The sequence below is a fragment of the Eumetopias jubatus genome, unplaced genomic scaffold (genome assembly GCF_037043125.1).
Source record: "Eumetopias jubatus isolate StellerSeaLion01/CBP00866 unplaced genomic scaffold, mEumJub1_p1.0 scaffold_6, whole genome shotgun sequence".
NCBI classification, from domain to species: Eukaryota; Metazoa; Chordata; class Mammalia; order Carnivora; family Otariidae; genus Eumetopias; species Eumetopias jubatus.
This window is the reverse complement of record NW_028274812.1, coordinates 113,799,195-113,819,736: the sequence shown is the minus strand read 5'-3', so window position 1 is coordinate 113,819,736 and position 20,542 is coordinate 113,799,195. Positions and strand designations below refer to the sequence as shown.

The window sequence follows — 20,542 nt, the reverse complement described above, 5'->3', positions numbered from 1 at the left end:
TAAAATGAAACTTTCCGGGTCATGGTGTAAATTTTTTTAAAAGATTTTATTTATTTATTTGTTGGAGAACACGCATGCACAAGCAGGGGGAGCAGCAGAGGCAGAGGGAGAAGCAGACTCCCCGCTGAGCAAGGAGCCCGATGTGGGACTCAATCCCAGGACCCTGGGATCAGGACCTGACCCAAAGGCAGATGTTTAACTGACTGAGCCACCCAGCTGTTCCATGGTCTAATTTAAAAAAAAATTTTTTTTTAAAACACTCTAAAATTTGGGTTGCTACAATTTTGTTTAGGAGTTTTTGCAACTATATTCATGAGAGATAGAGAGCCTGTAAATTTCCTTTGTCATACTGTCCTTGTCAGTGTTTTTGGCACTAAGGGCTCAGCCTCAGTGGAGGAGGAGGAGGGGAAGGTAGGGGGGAATATTCCCCCCCACCTTCTATTCTCTGGAAAAATTTGCAGAAAATTAAAAGGATCTGTTTTTTGAAAGTCTTCAGGAAATGACCACAGCAGGAAGGCTGCATCCGGAAGTGGTTATTGGCGGTCCTCATGTGCTGCTCCCTGGGCTTTAGGGAGCCAAGGCACCAGGCTGGAACTGGAAGGGAGAGCCAGAAAGGATGCTCAGTGCCCTCCAACTGGGATGTGAAGCACTGTATTTATGGGGCTTTACCATGCTCTGACCTCTGGAAACAGAGGATAAAAAAGAGTGGTGAGAGGGAACAGAAGATGAAGAATTACAGTTACTGAGATGAGGAAACCCAAGGGAACCCCATGAGAGAAAAAGCTGTTTTTCCCTTCCCTTTGTTTCTTTTCTGGCTTCTGTTCTTGCTAGGACCTGCACCCTCACCCACTTTACACATGCCTTGTAATGCAAATTGCTTATGTTCTCCTTGTAAGGGACAAAGAGATAATGATATCTTTGAAGTCTTCCAGCACAGTAGATGATATCTAAGGAATGACCTGGCAGAGCCATTGTGTGCCTATTCCAGGCCATTGGCCCTAGACATCTTAATGCCAAGACCCCTGGCTTCAGGGAATGAGGACTTATGAAGGACACCTGGACCCTGTCCTGTTCTGCCCAGTTCCTGTATGCCTAGGAGGACACATGCACCAGACCACGATTGCCAATAAAAACTCCAGACCCCAAGCAAAGATGACTCATGCTCCTATCCTTTCTGAGTCTGTATCTGCTGTCTCTACATCGTCAATAAACTCTGCTCTCACCTTCTGCTGACTCACGTTTGATTTCCATCCTGGGTGAAGCCAAGGACCCTCTTGGCTGGTCCTGTGGGACCCCGTCTCTGGCCTCAGACCTGGCATGCCTGCATCATTAGGACAGTTTCTTAAGCTGAAAATACTTGATCCCAAAGACTGGAAGAACCAGGCTCATTATGGGGTTCTTGGACTTGGCTATGTAAGACATGGAGTTACAGAGACAGACCAAAACTGCTCATAAAGCAGTGTTGTTAAAACAGCCCTGAAAGAAGCTGGTGACCCAGTAAAAGAAGATCATGGCTACTTCATAACTACTGGCATAATGAAACCTTATGAAATATCTGATCCAGTGAAAATAAGAGAATCTAAGAGATGCAGCTTACTTTTCATAAGTCTGTTCCTTCTAAAAGTAAAGCAAAGGACAATTTCTTCAGAGTATTTTCCCTAGGGCTTGAAAGGAATTCTAGATCGTTAAATAATAAAAAGTCTCCTAAACTTGGTAATATGAAGTCACCGTTTGAAGATGTAGAGACATTTTATTCCTTCTGGTATATTTTTTACTCCTGGAGAGAATCTTCATATTTAAATGAAGAAGCAGGATGTCATGATGACAGGAGATGGATTGAAAAACAGGACAGAGCAACAGGGCACCAAGAAAAAAAGAACTGAGCTGAATGAGAATGTTAATTGATAATGCATGTAGTTGTGATGCAAGGATAAACGCATTCTAAAAAGAAAAAGTCAAGAAAGAAACAGAGAAGAAAGTGAGTGCAGAAGGAAAACAGAAGATGCCAGAAGCTAAAGAAAAATAAAGATTAGCTGAATCCGAAGCTGCTTGGGTTGCTAAGGAGAAGGGAGTGGAGGTCAGTCAATAGGCATTATTGTCAAGGAAGGAAAAGATACCCAGAAAAAAAAAAAGCCATTAGAAGGGAAAGGCAAAAACTTCAAAATTCATGGGAGACCTGGAATTGCTTTTCTTTTTTCTTTTAAAAGATTTTACTTATTAATTTAAGACATAGAGATACAGAGAGAGAGAGATAGCATGAGCAGGGGGAGAGGCAGAGGGAGAGGGAGAAGCAGGCTCCCCACTGAGCCAGGAGCCCAATGCAGGGCTCAATCCCAGGATCCTGGGATCACGACCTGAGCTGAAGGCAGATGCTTAACCATCTGAGCCACCCAGGCGCCCCTGGAATTGCTTATCTGAGAATGAGACAGGGCAGGTTGGAAGGAAGAAGTGGAAAAACTTTCAGATACGTTCCAACTAGCAAGCTTAGGTACTTACATGAAATGCATCAGCATCTACAAAAGAAGTAGGAATGCCTGCTCTGGTAAAACAGATAGAAGACACATATTGCATGGAGCACTGGGTGTTATACACAAACAGTGAATCATGGAACACTACATCAAAAACTAATGATGTAATATATGGTGACTAACATAATAAAATTAATAAAAAAAAAGAAACAAATGAGTAACACAGAAAAGAGAGAGAAGCTGAGGCTTGTATGTGACAAGCATCTAAGAATGGAGAGACATCAACTGACAAAGGTGGAAATGGCAGTAAAAACTGGTCAGAAGAGAATTGACCTGCAATTACTAATCAAAGCTGTGAATTTCCTTGCTGGAACAAATTCAAGATGGAAAGTAAGGGTTGTGGACCCAGTTCTAGTGTGTGTGTGTGGGGGGGGGAGGGGGCGGTTCCCCACACCAACGAGTGATTATTGGACACTGAGTGTCCTACAGTTTAACTCAATTTTGACATATCTACCTGGAGATAGCATCACATCCCACAGGTTAAATCCCACAGTGGGGCTTCAGATGCCGGTAGTAAGTCCAGGTTGTCACACGTGCTTTTGACTGACTGCTGTAGATCAGAGGTTCCAACGACACCCCCAGACCTTGAGTTCCAGTAATTTGCTAGAGTGGTTCACAGAACTCAGAAGCATTTTACTCAATTACTAGATTACTGGTTTATTATACAAGAATATAACTCAGGAACAGACAGATGGAAGAGGTACCTATAGGGCAAGGCATGGGGAAAAGGCACAGAGCTTGCATGCCCTCTCAGAGTGCACCACTCTCCCCAGATCTCCTTGTGTTCACCAACCCGGAAGTTCTCCAGCCCCTGTCTTTCTGGGTTTTTTATGGAGGTTTCATCACATTTCATAGGCATGATTGATCAACTCCTTGGCCATTGCTGGTTGATTCAAACTTTAGGAGCCCTCTTCCCAGAATCATGGGGTAGGACATTCCTGGTTGGTTCCCCTGGCAACCAGCCCCCACCCTTAGGTGCTTCCAGAAGTCACCTCATAATGTAAACCCAGTTGTGGTAGAAAGGGGCTTGTTATGAATAACAAGACACCCATTTCACCTTTATGGCTCGAAAGCAATTTCAAGAACTGAAGACAAGAGACTGAATCTTGTAACAAAAGATATTCCCACTGTTCTTATAATTTGGGAAACTGCAAGGTTTTGGGGAGCTGTGAGCCAGGAACTATGGATAAAGACCAAATATATATGAGAAATGTATTTTGGCCATTGGAATGACCAAATATATATATTTCTGATAAATCACAGTATCACAGGAAGCTGTTGCCAACTACACGAACACATATTCTTCTTATGGAGTTGGCCTAAAAAGAGTCTCCAAAGTCATGACCTGCATCAGAAAAGATGGTGCACTACAAGGAGTCATACCTCAAGCTGACAGTATGACACCTTTTAGAAAGTCTGCACACATTTCACCTCTTGGACAACAGAGAAACAGAAGCTTTTGCAACAAGCTTTGAAAATCTATCCAATAAATGCACCTGCAAAATGGGGGAAAAGTAGCAGAAGCAGTGCCTCATAAGATGGAAAAAGAGTACCTGAAATAATATAAGGAACTTGTTGAAACCATAAAAGCAAAGAAAGATGCTCAAGAACAAGTGCTGAGTGCAAGTAGAGTCATGACATGACTTAGTAATATTCTTTGTCATGTGTGCCTTTTAAAAATAAAACTGGAAATATTATATAAAAAAAGGTCTGATAGAACTCCTCTATTAAGTCAGCTAGGCTTGACATTTTCTTTGTGGGAAGATTTTAAAATTGTTTTCGTTTTTTACAATTGAAGTTTTAAAATTGTGACAAAATATACATAACATAAAATTTACCATTTTAACCATTTCTAAGCCTATGGTTCAGTGGCATTGAGTACATCCCCAATATTGTGTATCTATCATGACTTTCCATTTCCAGAACTTTTGCATCATCCCAAACTGAAACTCTGTGCCCACTAAATAATAACTCCCCAAACTCTCCTCCCCACAGCCCCTGGGAACCTGTGTTCTATTTTCTGTCTTTATAAATTTGCCTATTCTAGGTACCTCCTTTAAGTGGAATCTTACAGTATTGTCCTTTTGTGTCTGGCTTCTTTCACTTAGCAAGTTCAGTCATGTAGGTAGCATATGTCAGAATTTCATTCCTTTTTATGGCTAAGTAATGTTCCATTGTATGGATATGCCACATTTTTTAAATCCATTCATCTGTAGATAGACATCTGGATTATTACCGCCATTTATCTATTGTGAATAATTCTGCTGTGAACATTGGTGTGCAATTATCTGTTTGAGTCTTTGCTTCCAATTCTTTTGGGTATATACCTAGAACTAGAAGTATGAGGCAATATGGTAATTTTATGTTTAATTTTTTGAGGAATCACCAAACTATTTTCCTCAGTGGCTGTATCATTTCACATTGCCATTAGGAATGCAGGAGGGTTCCAGTTTCTCCACATCCTTGCAAGTGCTTGTTATTTTCCATTTTGTTGATAATAGCCATCCTGATTGGATGTGAAGTGGTATCTCACTGTGGTTTTGATTTGCATTTCCCTAATGGCTAGTTATGATTGAGCATCTTTTCATGTGCTTATTGGCCATTTGTATATCTTCTTTTTTTTATATATTTTTTATTATGTTATGTTAGTCACTATACAGTACATCATTAGTTTTTGATGTAGTGTTCCATGATTCATTGTTTGCGTATAATGCCAAGTGCTCCATGAAATATCTGCCCTCCTTAATACCCATCACCAGGCTAACCCATTCCCCCACCCCCCCTCCCCTCTAAAACCCTCAGTTTGATACCTTCTTTGGAGAAATGTCTATTCAAGTCCTTTACCTTATTTGTCCAACATGAAGAGATTGAGTGGTGAAGAGGAAGTAATATAAAGTAATTGCTATTAGATGTTATATTCCATGAGGGTTAGGGGTCTTGTCTGTATTCCTAGCATCTCAAGGGGTTCCTAACACTTGGGTACTGATAAACTATTGTTAGATGAGTGAAAAATAATCAGTGACCTTGAATGGAGCAATTTTGTTGTTTTGGAGATTGAGATAGAAGAGGGAAGATGTATGAGACCATTTATTCACAGATCTGAATGTTTATAGGAATCACCCGGGAACTTGTTAAAAATATAGATTCCTGAGTCTCACTCACAGAAATTCTGATTTTGTGACTGTGGTAGGCAGAAAATAGCTCCCCAAAGATGTCCATGTCCTAATCCCCGGAACAGGTGAATATATTACGTTATATGGCAAGATGGGGGGGAATAAGATTGTAGATAGAATTAGGATTGCCCATCAGCTGACTTTGGGATGGGGAGATTATCCTGGATTATCCAAGTGGGCCCAATGTAATTGCAAGAGTCCTTATTTTCAAGGAGGGAGATGGAAGAGTGAGAACCAGAGAGATGGGCCTGTGATAAAGATTTGACTGGCCATTGGTGGCTTTGGAAAATAACATTATTTTTTTTAATGGTTGGTTGGAAATGTTAACTCAAAATGACAGAGAATTCCTACTGGACCTTAGGGACCGTGTCCTCTTTTATATTTCTAACAGGCTCACCAGCCTGGCCAGTGGGACAACCGTAATCAAATACTAGGGTTTCAGCAATGTACTCACAAAGACTCTAGGATTTCCTTGTGGAGAAACGGTGGTTGGACAATAAATTAGTATCGCAGAGTCTTAATGTTTTACATACCTGTATGTAAAGAATGCTAAAGAGAAGGCAGATACTAAGTGATAGATGAGTGATAATAAATAGAATTGAGAGATAATTTCTGACCTCCCAGGAGTTCTAATTAGCCATGAAAATGTACAAACAATGTATGGCATACTCTGGTGAGGACAGGATAGAAGGGAAATAGTGAGAATGAAGAAGATGATAATATGATGTAAATTAAGAGAAACTACATTCACATCCCCAGACTTTTCAATATATAGGTGGAGAACTTGAGTTTTAATGTCAACAGCAACAGCTCCTGTTGGGCTGGTGTGATCAGTCCTGCGTGAAGACAGATTCTTGAATGATTGACTCCTGAACAAACACTCATCACCCGTTCTCTCCTTCTTTTAATTTTCTTATAGGATTGCATTTTTCTATTCAAGGAATATCAGACATCTTTTCATAAAACAAGGAAACAGATTTTAGAATCCTCAGGTGAAAAATCTTTTGAGGTTTCAGAAATGTATATATTTGGAAAATTTGAAGCTTTCTGCAAAAGATTGGAGAAGGTAACCAATATTCAGTCACTGTATCCACAGCCCCCCCCCCCCCCATTCTGGTTATTTCATACTTTATGTGGCACAGTTGAGAATTACCTGGATCTCTTGTCTCACTGTTGATATGAATCAGCTCCTATTACTTACAGATCACTACATTTTGGTCTAACTTATTTTTCAGTTCTGATGACTATAAAGCTATTGCAGACTTTCCCCTCTCTCAAGACCTCAATTCTACCTCTACCTATGGAGCTTGACCTTAGAAGCTTCTGTGTCTAACGATTGTATTAGGCTGAGAAAAAGTGTATGGTGAAATGCCCATAATACCTGGTGGAACCCAGTAGTAGTGCAATATCTGGATGTATAGACAACTTCTCTTTCTAGGCCAGTAAAAATGGTGTATACCTAAACATTGTGTGAGGGAGCCTTTGCTGGGCAGGCGTGGGTCAGACACTTCACCTTTGATTCATGTATTAGCTCTAGCTGAGGGGGTGATATTTTTTCAGGGGGTATCAGGAAGCCCATACCAGAGGCTTCTTGGAGTCAGCTTTTGAAAAGTGTATAAAGATATCATGTAGGTACCACCCCTTCTTCTCTCCCAGGAGTTGGCCCACTCCCTAGGTCCTAGTAATATTTAGGATTCCGTTCATCATTTGTTGGAAATTAGTGAGGGCATCACACAGGTTGAAGGGCATCTCCTAGACATGTCTGGAAGCCTGGTTTTTATTTGTACTCTCCTGATCTGTCCAGGATAGGAAAGTGTGGGTGATGAAGAGAACCAAGTTATCGAGTGGGGTCCTTCATACATGCTTATGTGGAGCTGTTTTTTTTGTTTGTTTCTTTGGCAGCTTTATTGAGATATAATTCACTTACTATACAATTCACCCATTTAAATTGTACAAGTCTGTATTTTCTAATATATTCAAAGCATTGTGTAACCATTACCATAGTCTAATTTTAGCACATTTTTGTTCCCACTAAAAAAACCCCATCCACCTGTCACACTCTATTCTCCCCTCTACTCACCCCTAAGCAGCCACTAATCTACTTTCTGTTTCTATAGATTTGCCTGTTCGGAACATTTTATATAAATGAAATCATATAATATGTGGTCTTTTGTGAGTGACTTCTTTCACTTAGCATCATGTTTTTAAAGTTTGTCCATGTTGTAGCATTACTTTTTATTTCTGAATCATATGACATTGTATGGATGCCACATTTTATTTATCCACTCATTAGTTGATGGGCGCTTTGGTTGTTTCTACTTCTTGGCTAGTATTAATAATGCTGCTGTGAACATGTTTGTACATGTTCTTGTGTGGACACATGTTGTTGTTTCTCTTGAGTATATACATAGGATTGGAATGTCTGGGCCATATGGTAACTTAAAAAAATTTTTAAAAAAATTTTTTAAAGATTTTTACTATTTATTGAGAGAGAGAGAGAATGATAGAGAGAGAGCATGAGAAGGAGGAGGGTCAGAGGGAGAAGCAGACTCCCTGCTGAGCAGGGAGCCCAATGCGGGACTCGATCCCGGGACTCCAGGATCATGACCTGAGCTGAAGGCAGTCGCTTAACCAGCTGAGCCACCCAGGCGCCCCTCTGGGCCATATGGTAACTTTTTGAGGAACTGCCAAACCATTTTTCAAAACAGCTGTGTCATTTTACATTTTCACCAGCAATGTATGAGGGTTTTGATTTCTCCACATCCTTGTCAATACTTATTATTGTCTACCTTTTTGAATTTAGACAAACTAGAGGGTGTGAAGTAACATCTATCTCACTGTGGTTTTAATTTGCATTTTGCTGATGACTAATGATGTTGAACATCTTTTAATTTGCTTATAGTCCATTCATAATTCTTCTTTGGAGAAATTATAATCACATCCTTTGCACATTTTTAATTTGTTATTTGTATTTTTATTGCTGAGTTGTAAGAGTTCTTTATATATTCTGAGTCCCTTATCAGATATTATATTTTCATCCATTCTGTGAGTTATCTTTTCACTTTCTGGATGGTGTCCTTTGAAGCACAATAGTTTTTAATTTTGATAAAGTCCAACTTATGATTTTTTTCTGTTGCTTGTGCTTTTGTACTCTATGTAGGAAACTGTTGTATGGAATTGTTTTGTGAACAATAGAGATTTCTTGGGGACAAATGTCCAATTAGAAGGTTATTGGCATGGAAGCACCATTGGCCAGACCTTGTTCCATAAAGATGCTTAATGTTTCTGAATGCACTGTAGTATAAAGCTTGGGGTAGGTCCTGGTTATTCTAAATTTTTCCAGGGGCTAGTCCCCTTGACAATTTGGGTATAGTTTTACGCTTGGTAGAGTTTCAGGGTTGGTCTTTAATGGTTAGCCCATTAGCAGTAAAGATTTTGGTGGCAGGTCTAATGCTGGGCATAATGGGCATCTATCCATGAAGTAGCAGCCTGAATATTCCTGATGCTAGAGGAAGTGGGTGGTAATGGCCAGCTACACTAACCACTTACCTGACTCTACCTCTGGAGAGATCTTGCCTCTAATCTTAAGGACACAACTTCGTGCCACAAGGGCTCAGCAACCAGAGCTAATGCAGCACCCCCCTGGAGACTTCACCTAAAGTGCATTCTGATTGCTAGGTTATCCCAATTCCCTTGTACTAAGAATCCCTTAGTTGATAGGCATCACTCCCATGTGTAACTGGTGGGTATTGGTATCCAGATTTGCAAAGATGGGGCTACGAAATGTACCTTGAAATGTGGCCAGGGTTTTCCATAATCTCCCAGAGGTGGTTACTGAGCTACCTGGATGGGCTTCTCCTGATTAGTGGGCCACAGTAGGGACCACTGTTGGGCTACCTCTGTAAACTTGGATATAGTAGAAGAGAAGAGTCAGAAGGGCAAGCTAAGTCAAAGCCTATTAGGGAAAGCAGAGATTAAGATGTCAGGATAAACACATGGCAAAGTCATAGGGCAGACAGCACTGAGGTTGGGGTTGGAGAGCCGAGACCTCAAGAGTTAGGCAGAAATGTTTAAGAACAAGTGAGGAAGGTTCTTGTATGTCACTAGGTTGCCTGAAGTGCACCTTCTGTTGGTAGGTGGAGACTTGATGGTGCATTAAGGGTTGGTCTGTCCTAAAGAGCCAGAAATAAGGATGTACTTTGCTCCTTTTTCTTCTTCCTGCCATATAAATTTTGGTGAATATTGGTGTTTCCCAGAGCCCTGTCTTTAGTTTTATTTTCTTCTCACCCAAATGTTTATGAGAGAGAAGGGATGGGAAGCTGGTATTGCTGGGGGGAGATTTAAGGGACGGGAGCCTTGTAGGTGGGGTAGGGTGACGCTGAGATGAGACAAACATAGCAGTTGAGAACTGGAAAGGGTGCCAAGGCTGGTGAGCAGAGAAGGGATTACAAGTTGGTTGTCAAACCGGGGGGTCAAAGTGGATAAAGAGAGAACTGACGAAAAAGCCAAGATGAGAACAAACAAGCAGGAGTGTGGTCGAGGTTGATCACTGTGACTGGCTTTCACATTGTTGCTATGTGGTGTTGGGAGTGGAAGACACACTGGCTGAGTTCGAAAGGCCAAGCATGGGACAGACTGCTGTCTCTGCCTCTTGATGACTCCTCAGCCACCCATGGACAAAATGGAGGTTGTGTTAGTGACAGGAATTCCATCCCAGCATCTGGCTGTTGGGGCCAGGTGGCAGGGTAAGGGATAATGGGCAGAGTCTTGGCAGGTTAGAAAAGCAGAGCATGTGGGTAGTTTGAGTTCTGCAGTTTGTTTTTGTTTTTTAAGGTGAGTGGACTGTATGTGTTGGTAGGAGACCCAAGTATTTCGCATCCTTACATACCGTATATACAGCGTGCTGCAAATTGCAGGCAGTTCGTATTTCTTCCAGGCTTGGGCTGGCTTCTAGGATGACAGTGGTGTTTGGAAGTGTTCAGAAATAGTGGTGTTAAGAGTGAAAGTTGCTCTGAAAATGGTCGTCTGGGTTGATGTGCACAGGGAGCTTATGTGAATTCTGCGGGCTTCTTAGGAGGACCAGTAGTGTTGTCTTCATGGTGTGTAATATTTGGAGGAATCCCCTGAAAACAGGTTTATTTTCTGTTTGGCCATTGGACCCATGGGCCCATCCTGGAGAGCTTTGAGCATTGTTCTCCAAAGCAGGAATCAAAGAGGGGAATCACTGATGAAGATTCAGGAACGGAGTAGCCTGTAGACATGAAGGACTTTTGTTTTTGGTGTGTGAAGTAGGTGGTGGTGGCATATTGAGTGAGAGGCAGCCATTTGTGTAGTGAAGTTCATTTTGAGGGTTTCCCAAGTCTCTTGGGGGTCAGAAGGGACTGCAGTTGTCTTCAGGCTTCTTAGGCCTTTGGTTGCCTGAATGCAGGTGAAAGGGAAAACACAGGTGGATTTATGCAGACTTACATATCAGAACTGTGGTGAGGGCCAAGAAGAATGCTAAAGCTTTTGAAAATGATTTTCAGAAAATTCTCCAGAGCAAAAGGATGAAGCTATTCAGACATCTGTAAGAGTTTTGCTCAAATTCTTTCCTTTCCCCTCTTGAGAGACAAAGTGATCAAGATCTGAGAAATGTAGCAAGCCCTCTCTGGATATGATAGGAATAGTCTGAGAATAGTAATGATTGGTGACAGGGATTTGTCTTCTATTTTATCTTCTCTGGCTGGTTTTAGCTAAATGATCTTAGGGGCTGTTTATTGGTTTGTTTTTTATTTTTTCTTTTATTTATTTATTTTAAAGATTTTTTAAAAGATTTATTATTTTGAGAGAGAGAGAGAGCACAGTGGGGAGTGGCAGAGGGAGAGGGAGAGAAAAACCCAAGTAGACTCCACGCTGAGTGCAGACCCGTGTGTGGGGCTCCATCTCAGCACCCTGAGATCACGACTGAGCCGAAACCAAGAGTCAGATGCTCAACTGACTGCGGCACCCAGGTGCCCCTAAAGAATTTGTTTTAAAGTAATCTCCACACCCAGCATGGGGCTCGAACTCACAACCCCAAGATCAAGAGTCACATGCTGTGCTAACTGAACCAGCCAAGTGCCCCTTGGTTTGTTCTTTTAAATCAATGATTCATTAAGAGTTTATTCTAGCGAAGGGTCCTAATATCCCATTTCTAAAATAACACTTCTCTTTTTAAGATTACAGAAATGATAACTATTGTGCAAACATATTCAGCCTTGAGTAATTCCACCATAGAGGGAATAGATATTATGTCAATAAAATTCAAAAACATATATCAAGGGGTTAAGAAAAAACAATATGACATTCTGGATCCAAGAAGGACAGAATTTGATACAGATTTCTCAGAGTTCATGACAAAAATCAATGGTTTAGAGGTAAGTAATTATACATACTTTTACTTTAGTAAAGCTGAAATGTAACCAATGGTATTGGAATTCACATATTTACTACTTATTAGAAGTTACTGTTGTGTAGTTGATCAAAACTATTTGCCAGTGTGAAAAATGTTTTAACTAGTCCACAAAATATTTTCCATCCTTTTTTAATGAAAAATCTTTAAAAGATATCAATGAATACCCAGAAGGCCACAGGGTTATTATAGCTGGGGTTCATTTTTAGTTTGCATTGGAATTTGTATTTGTTTTTTGTTGTGCTGAGAAGCCAATGTCATTTTTCCAGGCTAAGAGAAAGTGTGTAATCCTTATTCTTTGTTTTAAGTGTGAAAAGATTTGAGGACAGATTAGGAAGATGGCTCGCTCTCCCCTTGGCCTTGTACTTTATGGCCACATTCTCTCTACAGCTTAGAGGACAGCTCTAAAGGGGACCTCATCCTGTTTGTCTTAGCTTAAGGGATACCAGAAGGATGAAAGGTACTTAAAAAGAGTATGTCTGGTGACACTGCAACATATTTCTCTCCCACATTTTGGGCTTACATGACCTCAGTTACTATCTTACTGTAGTAACCCCAGGCTTAGCCCCAGGGAATGGTCTCCTTTTGCTGCAGAATGTCCTGGAGATACAGAGAGGGACAGGAATATACTCTATCCACTTCCTGAATCTGAAACTCTTGCCGTGAAGGTGAGGAAAGCTATATATATATTTTTTTTCATTTATTTTTTAAAGATTCTTTAAAAATTATATTAAGGTAATCTAGGCAATATAAATAAGAATGATACTAAAATTCTAACAGTGGCTTTTCTTTTTGGCATAGATTTCCTTTCAGTTTTTGAAATTAAGTTTTGAAATATCAATTTGTTTGATATTAAGATATGTTTTAGTTATTACTTACAGTGTTTGGCTAGTTGGGCAGAGTGGAGTTTGCTTCCAAAATGCTTTAGGCGTTATAGTTTATGGCAATGGGAATTTGTGGGTTTAAAAAAAAAACATTGCTTATTTTTTTAAAGATTTTATTTATTTGAGAGAGAGAGCACAAGCAGGGGGAGGAGCAGAGGGAGAGAGACAAGCAGACTCCTCGCTGAGCGGGGAGCCCAGTGCAGGACTCAATCCCAGGACCCTGAAATCATGACCTGAGCCAAAGTCAGAAGTTTAATGGACTGAGCCACCCAGATGCCCCTGCTTAAATTTTTATAATTTATTTTTTATCATTTAATTTTTTTCATCATGATAAGTATATTCTTTAATTCCCATCCCCTATTTCTCCCATCCCCCCACCCCCTCCCCTTTGGTAACCATCAGTTTGTTCTCTATAGTTAAGAGTTTGTTTCTTGGTTTGTCTCTCTCTCTCTTTTTTTCCTTTGCTCATTTGTTTTGTTTCTTAATTTCCACATATGAGTGAAATCCTATGATATTTGTCTTTCTCTGACTGACTTGTTTCACTCAGGATTATACTCTAGCTCTAACCATGTTGCAAATGGCAAGATTTCATTATTTTTTATAGCTGAATAATATTCTGTTGTATATATACCACATCTTCTTCATCCATTCATCTATCAATGGACACTTGGTCTGCTTCCATAGTTTGGATATTGTAAATAATGTTCCAGTAAACATAGAGGTGTATGTAGATTTTTGAATTAGTGTTTTGTAAATTTTGTGTGATCCACACTATCCAGTAGTGTGATTACTGGATCAGAGGGTCGTTCTATTTTTAATTTTTTAAGGAACCTCCATACAGTTTTCTACAATGACTGCACCAATTTGCATTCCTACTAACTGTGCAAGAGGGTTTCTTTTTCTCCACATCCTCGCCAACACCTGTTGTCTCTTGTGTTGTTGATTTTAGTCATTCTGACAGGTGTGAGATGATATCTCATGGTTGTTTTCATTTGCAATTCCCTGATGATGAGTGACATTGAGCATCTTTTCATGTATCTGTTGGCCATCTGTATGTCTTCTTTGAAGAAATGTCTGTTCATGTCTTCTGCCTATTTAAACAATTTTTTTATTATTTTATTTTATTTTATTTGAGAGAGAGAGCAGGGGGAGGGGCAGAAGGAGAGGGAGAGTGAAAACCCTAAGGATGGAGCCAGAGGCATGTCTTGATCCCCTGACCTTGAGATCATGACTTAAGCTGAAATCAAGAGTCAGACACTTAACTACTGGAGCCACCCAGGTGCCCCCTGCCCATTTTTAAACTGGATTATTTATTTTGGGGTACTGAGTTGTATCAGTTCTTCATATATTTTGGATACTAATCCTTTATTGGATATATCATTTACGAATATCTTCTCCCATTCAGTAGGTTGCCTTTTAGTTTTGTTGATTGTTTCCTTTGCTGTGCAGAAGCTTTTTATTTTGATGTAGACCTAATAGTTTGTTTTTTTGCTTTTGTTTCCCTTGCCTCAGGAGACATATCTAGAAAAATGTTTACTAGGGCCAATGTCAGAGAGATTACTGCTTGTGCTCTCTTCAAGGACTTTTATGGGTTCAGGTCTCACATTTAGGTCTTTAATCTATTTTGAGTTTATTTTTGTGTGTGGTGAAAGAAAGTGGCTCAGTTTAATCCTTTTGCATGTGGCTGTCCAGTTTTCCCAACACCATTTGTCGAAGAGACTGTCATTTTCCCATTGTATGTTCATTCCTCCCTTGTTGAAGATTAATTGACCATATCATCATGGGTCCATTTCTGGGTTTTCTGTTCTATTCCATTGATCTATGTGTCTATTTTTATGCCAGTATTATACCATTTTAACTACTACTGCTTTGTAATATAACTTGAAATCTGGAATTGTGATACCTCCAGTTTTTTCTTTTTCAAGATTGCTTTGCCTATTCAGGGTTTTTTGTGGTTCCATACAAACTTTAAGGTTGTTTGTTCTAGCTCTGTGAAAAATGCTGTGGGTCTTTTGATAGGGATTACATTAAATCTGAAGACTACTTTGGGTAGTATAGACATTTTAACAATATTTCTTCTGCTAACTCATGAACATGGAATGTCTTTCCATTTCTTTATGTTGTCTTGAATTTCTTTCATCAGTGTTTTATAGGTTTCAGAGTACAGGTCTTTCACCTCTTTGGTTAAGTTTATTCCTAGATATTTTATTGGTTTTGGATAATTATAAATGGGATTGTTTTCTTCATTTCACTGTCTGCTGCTTCATTATTGGTGTATAGGAATGCAAGAGATTTCTGTACATTGACTTTGTATTCTGTGACTTTACTGAATTGATCAGTTCTAGTAGTTTTTTGGTGGAGTCTTTAGGATTTTCTATATATAGTGTCATGATATCTACAAATAGTGAGACTTTTACTTCTTCCTTGCCAATTTGAATGCCTTTTATTTCTTTATGTTGTCTTTATGTTGATTGCTGTGGCTAGGTCTTCCATACTATGCTGAATAAAAGTGGTGAGAGTGGACTTTTTCCTGTGCTTGGGGGAAAAGCTCTCAGTTTTTCACCATTGAGTATGATTTTGGCTGTGGATTTTCATATAAGGCCTTTATTAAGTTGAGATATGTTCCCTCTAGGCCTACTTTACAGAGGGTTTTTTATCATGAATGGATGTTGTAATTTGTCAAATGCTTTTCTGCATCTATTGAATTGTCATATGGTTTTTATCCTTTTCTCTTGCTGATGTGATGTATCCCGTCAGTTGTTTTATGAATATTAAACCACCGCTGCATCCATGAAATAAATCCTACTTGATCATGGTATGTGATTTTTTTAAATATATTGTTGGATTTGGTTTGCTAATATTTTGTTGGGGATTTTTGCATCTATATTCATGAGAGATAATGGCCTGTAGTTCTCTTTTTTTATGATGTCTTTATCTGGTTTTGGTATCAGGGTGATACTGGCCTCATGAAATGAATTTGGAAGTTTTCCTTCCTCTTGTATTTTTTGGAATAGTTTGAGAAGAATGGGTATTAACTCTTCATTAAATGTTTGGTAGAATTTGCCTGTGACACAGTCTGATCCTGGGCTTTTGTATTGCAAGTCTTTTGATTACTGATTCAATTTCATTTCTGGTAATTGGTCTGTTCAAATTTTCTATTTCTTCCTACTTTAGTTTTGGGAAGTTAAATGTTTCTAGGAATTTATCCATTTCTTCTAAGTTGTGCAATTTTTTGGTATATAGGTTTTCATAATATGCTGTTACAATTGTCTTCTTTAGGGTTGGGTGTTATTTCTCCTCTTTCATTAGTGATTTTGTTTGAGTCCTCTTTTTCTCTCTCTTTCTTTTTCTTTTATGATTCTGGCTAGAGGTTTATCACTTTTGTTGATCTCAAAGAATGAGCTGCTGGCTTCATTGATCTGTTGTTTTCTGTTTTGTTTTTCAGTTTTTATGTCATTTATTTCTACTATAATGTTTATTAATTCCTTCCTTCTGCTGGTGTTGGGTTTTATTTGTTCTTTTTCTAGCTCCTTTATGTAAAAGGTTAGGTTGTGTATTTGAGATTTTTCTTGCTTCTTGAGGCAGGCCTGTGTTGCTATAAACTTCACTCTTTGAACTACTTTTGCTGCATCCAATATTTTTATGATTTATTAATAAAGATTGTATGTTATAAAGGCTTTTATGTGGCCTTATGTACAAATTTTAACTTTCAGTGTATTTAGAGGCCATCGTAAATTTTTAATATTTTCAAAGAGGTGTCAGTGTTTAAATTTTCCTTCCTTCCTTTCCCAAATTTTGATTAATAAACATGGCCTATATTAGTAGACCATGCCAATTTATCAGTGAAAATAATTTGCAGAGTGTGTCAGTTCCATTAATTGGGTATCAGGAGTTTGGAGTTCATTGCTAAGGATGGTGGGAGTCTTAGAAAAATATTTTCCTTTTTTTGTTCTTCCTTAATGTTGCAAAGAGGTTTCTGAGAGCAGCAGTGTTGTAAAATGACACGTGTTGACCCTGGGTGTCTACAGTGTCACGTTGCTCTCCCAATATGCTTAGAAATTCTAAATGTTCCAAGAAATAAGCTTGGTAAGGGATATACACTCCTTTTATAAATCTCTAGGTCAGTCATATCCAATAAATAATAAACAGCAAATGCAAACCACATATGTAATTTTAATTTTTCTAGTAGCCACATGAATAGGAGTTGAAAGAAGCAGGTGAAATTAACTTTAATAATACATTTTTTCAACCCAAATATTCAAAATATTACCATTTTACATGTTGAAATAAAAATCATTGAGATATTTTACATTCTTGTGTGTGTGTGCTAAGCCTTTGAAATCTAGTGTGCATTTTACTTTACATCTCACTTCCAAGTACTATTTCAAGTGCTCAGTAGCCGCATGTGGCCACCATGCTGGATAGTGCAGTTCTAGATGCTTAGATGGTAGGTGTGTTTCAGGTTATTTTGATTCTGTAGAAAAATCATTAATTGTTGTTAAACAAAAACAATCTCTTTTTTGATGCCCCAAATCAATGGAATATTAATATTTTATTTTAGATACAAATACAAGCATTTATGAACAGTAGTTTTGGGAAAATCTTATCTTCTCAGCAGGCCCTTCAGCTGCTTCAAAGGTATTTATAATGCATTAAGTGGTGTAGTTTCTAAGTGTGATAACTTTATATCTGAAAATACAATTTCAAATAAGATATTTTTGGAAATCTCCCTCTGTAAACGATAACTTTATATCTGAAAATACAATTTCAAATAAGATATTTTTGGAAATCTCCCTCTGTAAACTTTAAGACTTATAAACATTAATCTTTCTTTCAATTACCATTAAGTAAACTGGTAAAAATGTGAAATATAGTGTGATATTTTTCATTGCATTTTTTGAAGCAAAAGTCTTCCAATAAGAAAATGAAATTATTAGGGAAGCCAGGGCAAAAATGAACTATTGGGATTTCATCAAGATAAAAAGCTTTTGCACAGCAAAAGAAACAGTCCACAAAACCAAAAGACAACCGACAGAATGGGAGAAAATATTTGCAAATGACATATCAGATAAAGGGCTAGTATCCAAAATCTATAAAGAACTTCTTAAACTCAACACCCAAAGAACAAATAATCCAATCAAGAAATGGGCAGAAGACATGAACAGACATTTTCCCAAAGAAGACATCCAAATGGCCAACAGACACATGAAAAAGTGCTCAACATCGCTGGGCATCAGGGAAATCCAAATCAAAACCTCAATGAGATACCACCTCACACCCGTCAGAATGGCTAAAATTAACAAGTCAGGGAACGACAGATGTTGGCGGGGATGGGGAGAAAGGGGAACCCTCCTACACTGTTGGTGGGAATGCAAGCTGGTGCAACCCCTCTGGAAAACGGTATGGAGGTTCCTCAAACAGTTGAAAATAGAGCTACCATATGATCCAGAAATTGCACTACTGGGTATTTACCCCAAAGATACAAATGTAGGGATCCAAAGGGGTACGTGCACCCCAATGTTTATAGCAGCAATGTCCACAATAGCCAAACTGTGGAAAGAGCCAAGATGTCCATCGACAGATGAATGGATAAAGAAGAAGTGGTATATATACACAATGGAATATTATGCAGCCATCAAAAGGAATGAGATCTTGCCATTTGCAACGACGTGGATGGAACTGGAGGGTGTTATGCTTAGTGAAATAAGTCAATCAGAGAAAGACATGTATCCAATGACCTCACTGATATGAGGAATTCTTAATCTCAGGAAACAAACTGAGGGTTGCTGGAGTGGTAGGGGGTGGGAGGGATTAGGTGGCTGGGTGATAGACATTGGGGAGGGTATGTGCTATGGTGAGCACTGTGAATTGTACAAGACTGATGAATCAGGGATCTGTACTTCTCAAACAAATAATGCAACATATGTTAAGAAAAAAAAAGAAGAAGAAGATAGCAGGAGGGGAAGAATGAAGGGGAGTAAGTCAGAGGGGGAGACGAACCATTAGAGACGATGGACTCTGAAAAACAAACTGAGGGTTCTAGAGGGGAGGGGGGTGGCGGGATGGGTTAGCCTGGTGATGGGTATTAAAGAGGGCACATTCTGCATGGAGCACTCGGTGTTATGCACAAACAATGAATCATGGAACACTACATCAAAAACTAATGATGTAATGTATGGTGATTAACATAACAATAAAAAATATTAAAAAAAAAGAAAATGAAATTATTATACATGATTTTTCCTCCAGCTATGTAATATATTTGAGGTTAATTTCATAGTCCTTATTGGAAAGGGAGCGAATAATATTTAATTCTGCATACTGCAAGGATTTCCAAAAGTGAAATTATCTAAGGGTAGTAGATTCTCAAATTTCCCATTTTCCCTCCAGAGTGTTCCTGCTGCTTCCTTTTCCTCTGTCCTGACAACGGTGCTCCCCTGAAGGGTAGGAAGGACAGCCTGGACTACAGGCCATTTCCTTCAAGCTCAGGGAGGACTCATCCTCTGTTAGGGACCCTTTGGGAACTCTTTCCTGAGAGCCAGTGCCTCTGGGTTTGGGCCTAGTTTTGCTAGAGTTCCACATCTTTGTAATGATGGACCATACCTGTGAGACCTTACCTCATGACACCACTGAAAGAGTCAAACCAGACTTATGAAATGATTTTGACCAATGAAAGTACTGTACAGACAGATGGCAGTACTAATTTCTTGGCGATTTCTCTCTGTGTCTCTATCTGTCTTGCTGTCCGTCTGTCTCTCTTTTTACCTATAGTACACTGGTGTAAAATCACTTTATTATTTGGATGTTATTGTCCTAGTGCTTCCTGTGTATCACTTAGTCTGAAAGGGGAAGTGATGTTTGCCTGACAGATCATTGTTATGATATGGCCATTTGGAATGATGTGAACATTAATACTAGCAGAGGGATGCTCAGTGTGCTGGCCTCCATCTTTGCGAAGCCAACCCCCCACTCATCTTTTCAATTTTGGTTTCAATGTCTCCTTCTAAGGGAAGTCTTTCTCGACTTCCCAGACTTGGCTGGTTCCCCTGATATATGCATTTCTGGTACCCGTGTGATTTAAATAATTATTTATGTAACTCTTGACTAAATCTGCATTTTCCATAACATAACTGGAGGCTCCAGGAGGGCTGGAACTACACCTGTTGTGTTCCTCTCTGAATCCTGGGACAATGGATGAGGCCTGGTAGGGATATTTGTCAAAATGAGTGAATGCATAGGTTTTTAGGATGGCAGCAATTCTTAAGTATGTTTCTCATTTACTTTTGAATTATTCACCTTCAATTACTTTCAGATTCCAGAAGCTGCAAATCCCCTGTCTTCAGTCAGAAATAAACCATACAATTGAGCGTATTCTTCAGTTTTATGTGGCTGAACTTGAAGCTACTAAGAAGGCAAGGATCATTTTTGTAAATAGAATGATACTTTATTTTTTAAAAGATTTTATTTATTTATTTGAGAGAGAGAAAGAGAGCAAGTGAGAGAACAAGTAGTGGGGAGGGGCAGAGA

At 39.1% G+C, this 20,542-nt stretch overlaps 1 protein-coding gene and 1 pseudogene across 1 annotated transcript in view; both read left to right on the top strand.

The window, feature by feature from the left end:
* DNAH8 (dynein axonemal heavy chain 8) overlaps positions 1 to 20,542 on the top strand; it is a 395,922-nt gene that overhangs the window by 56,815 nt on the left and 318,565 nt on the right. The window contains exons 11-14 of the mRNA XM_088024365.1: positions 6,621 to 6,767; positions 11,899 to 12,096; positions 17,577 to 17,653; positions 20,328 to 20,427. Coding sequence (XP_087880491.1) covers positions 6,621 to 6,767; positions 11,899 to 12,096; positions 17,577 to 17,653; positions 20,328 to 20,427 — 522 coding nt within the window. The remainder of the gene's footprint in view (positions 1 to 6,620; positions 6,768 to 11,898; positions 12,097 to 17,576; positions 17,654 to 20,327; positions 20,428 to 20,542) is intronic.
* Positions 1,318 to 4,171, top strand: LOC114222195 (dnaJ homolog subfamily C member 2-like; annotated as a pseudogene).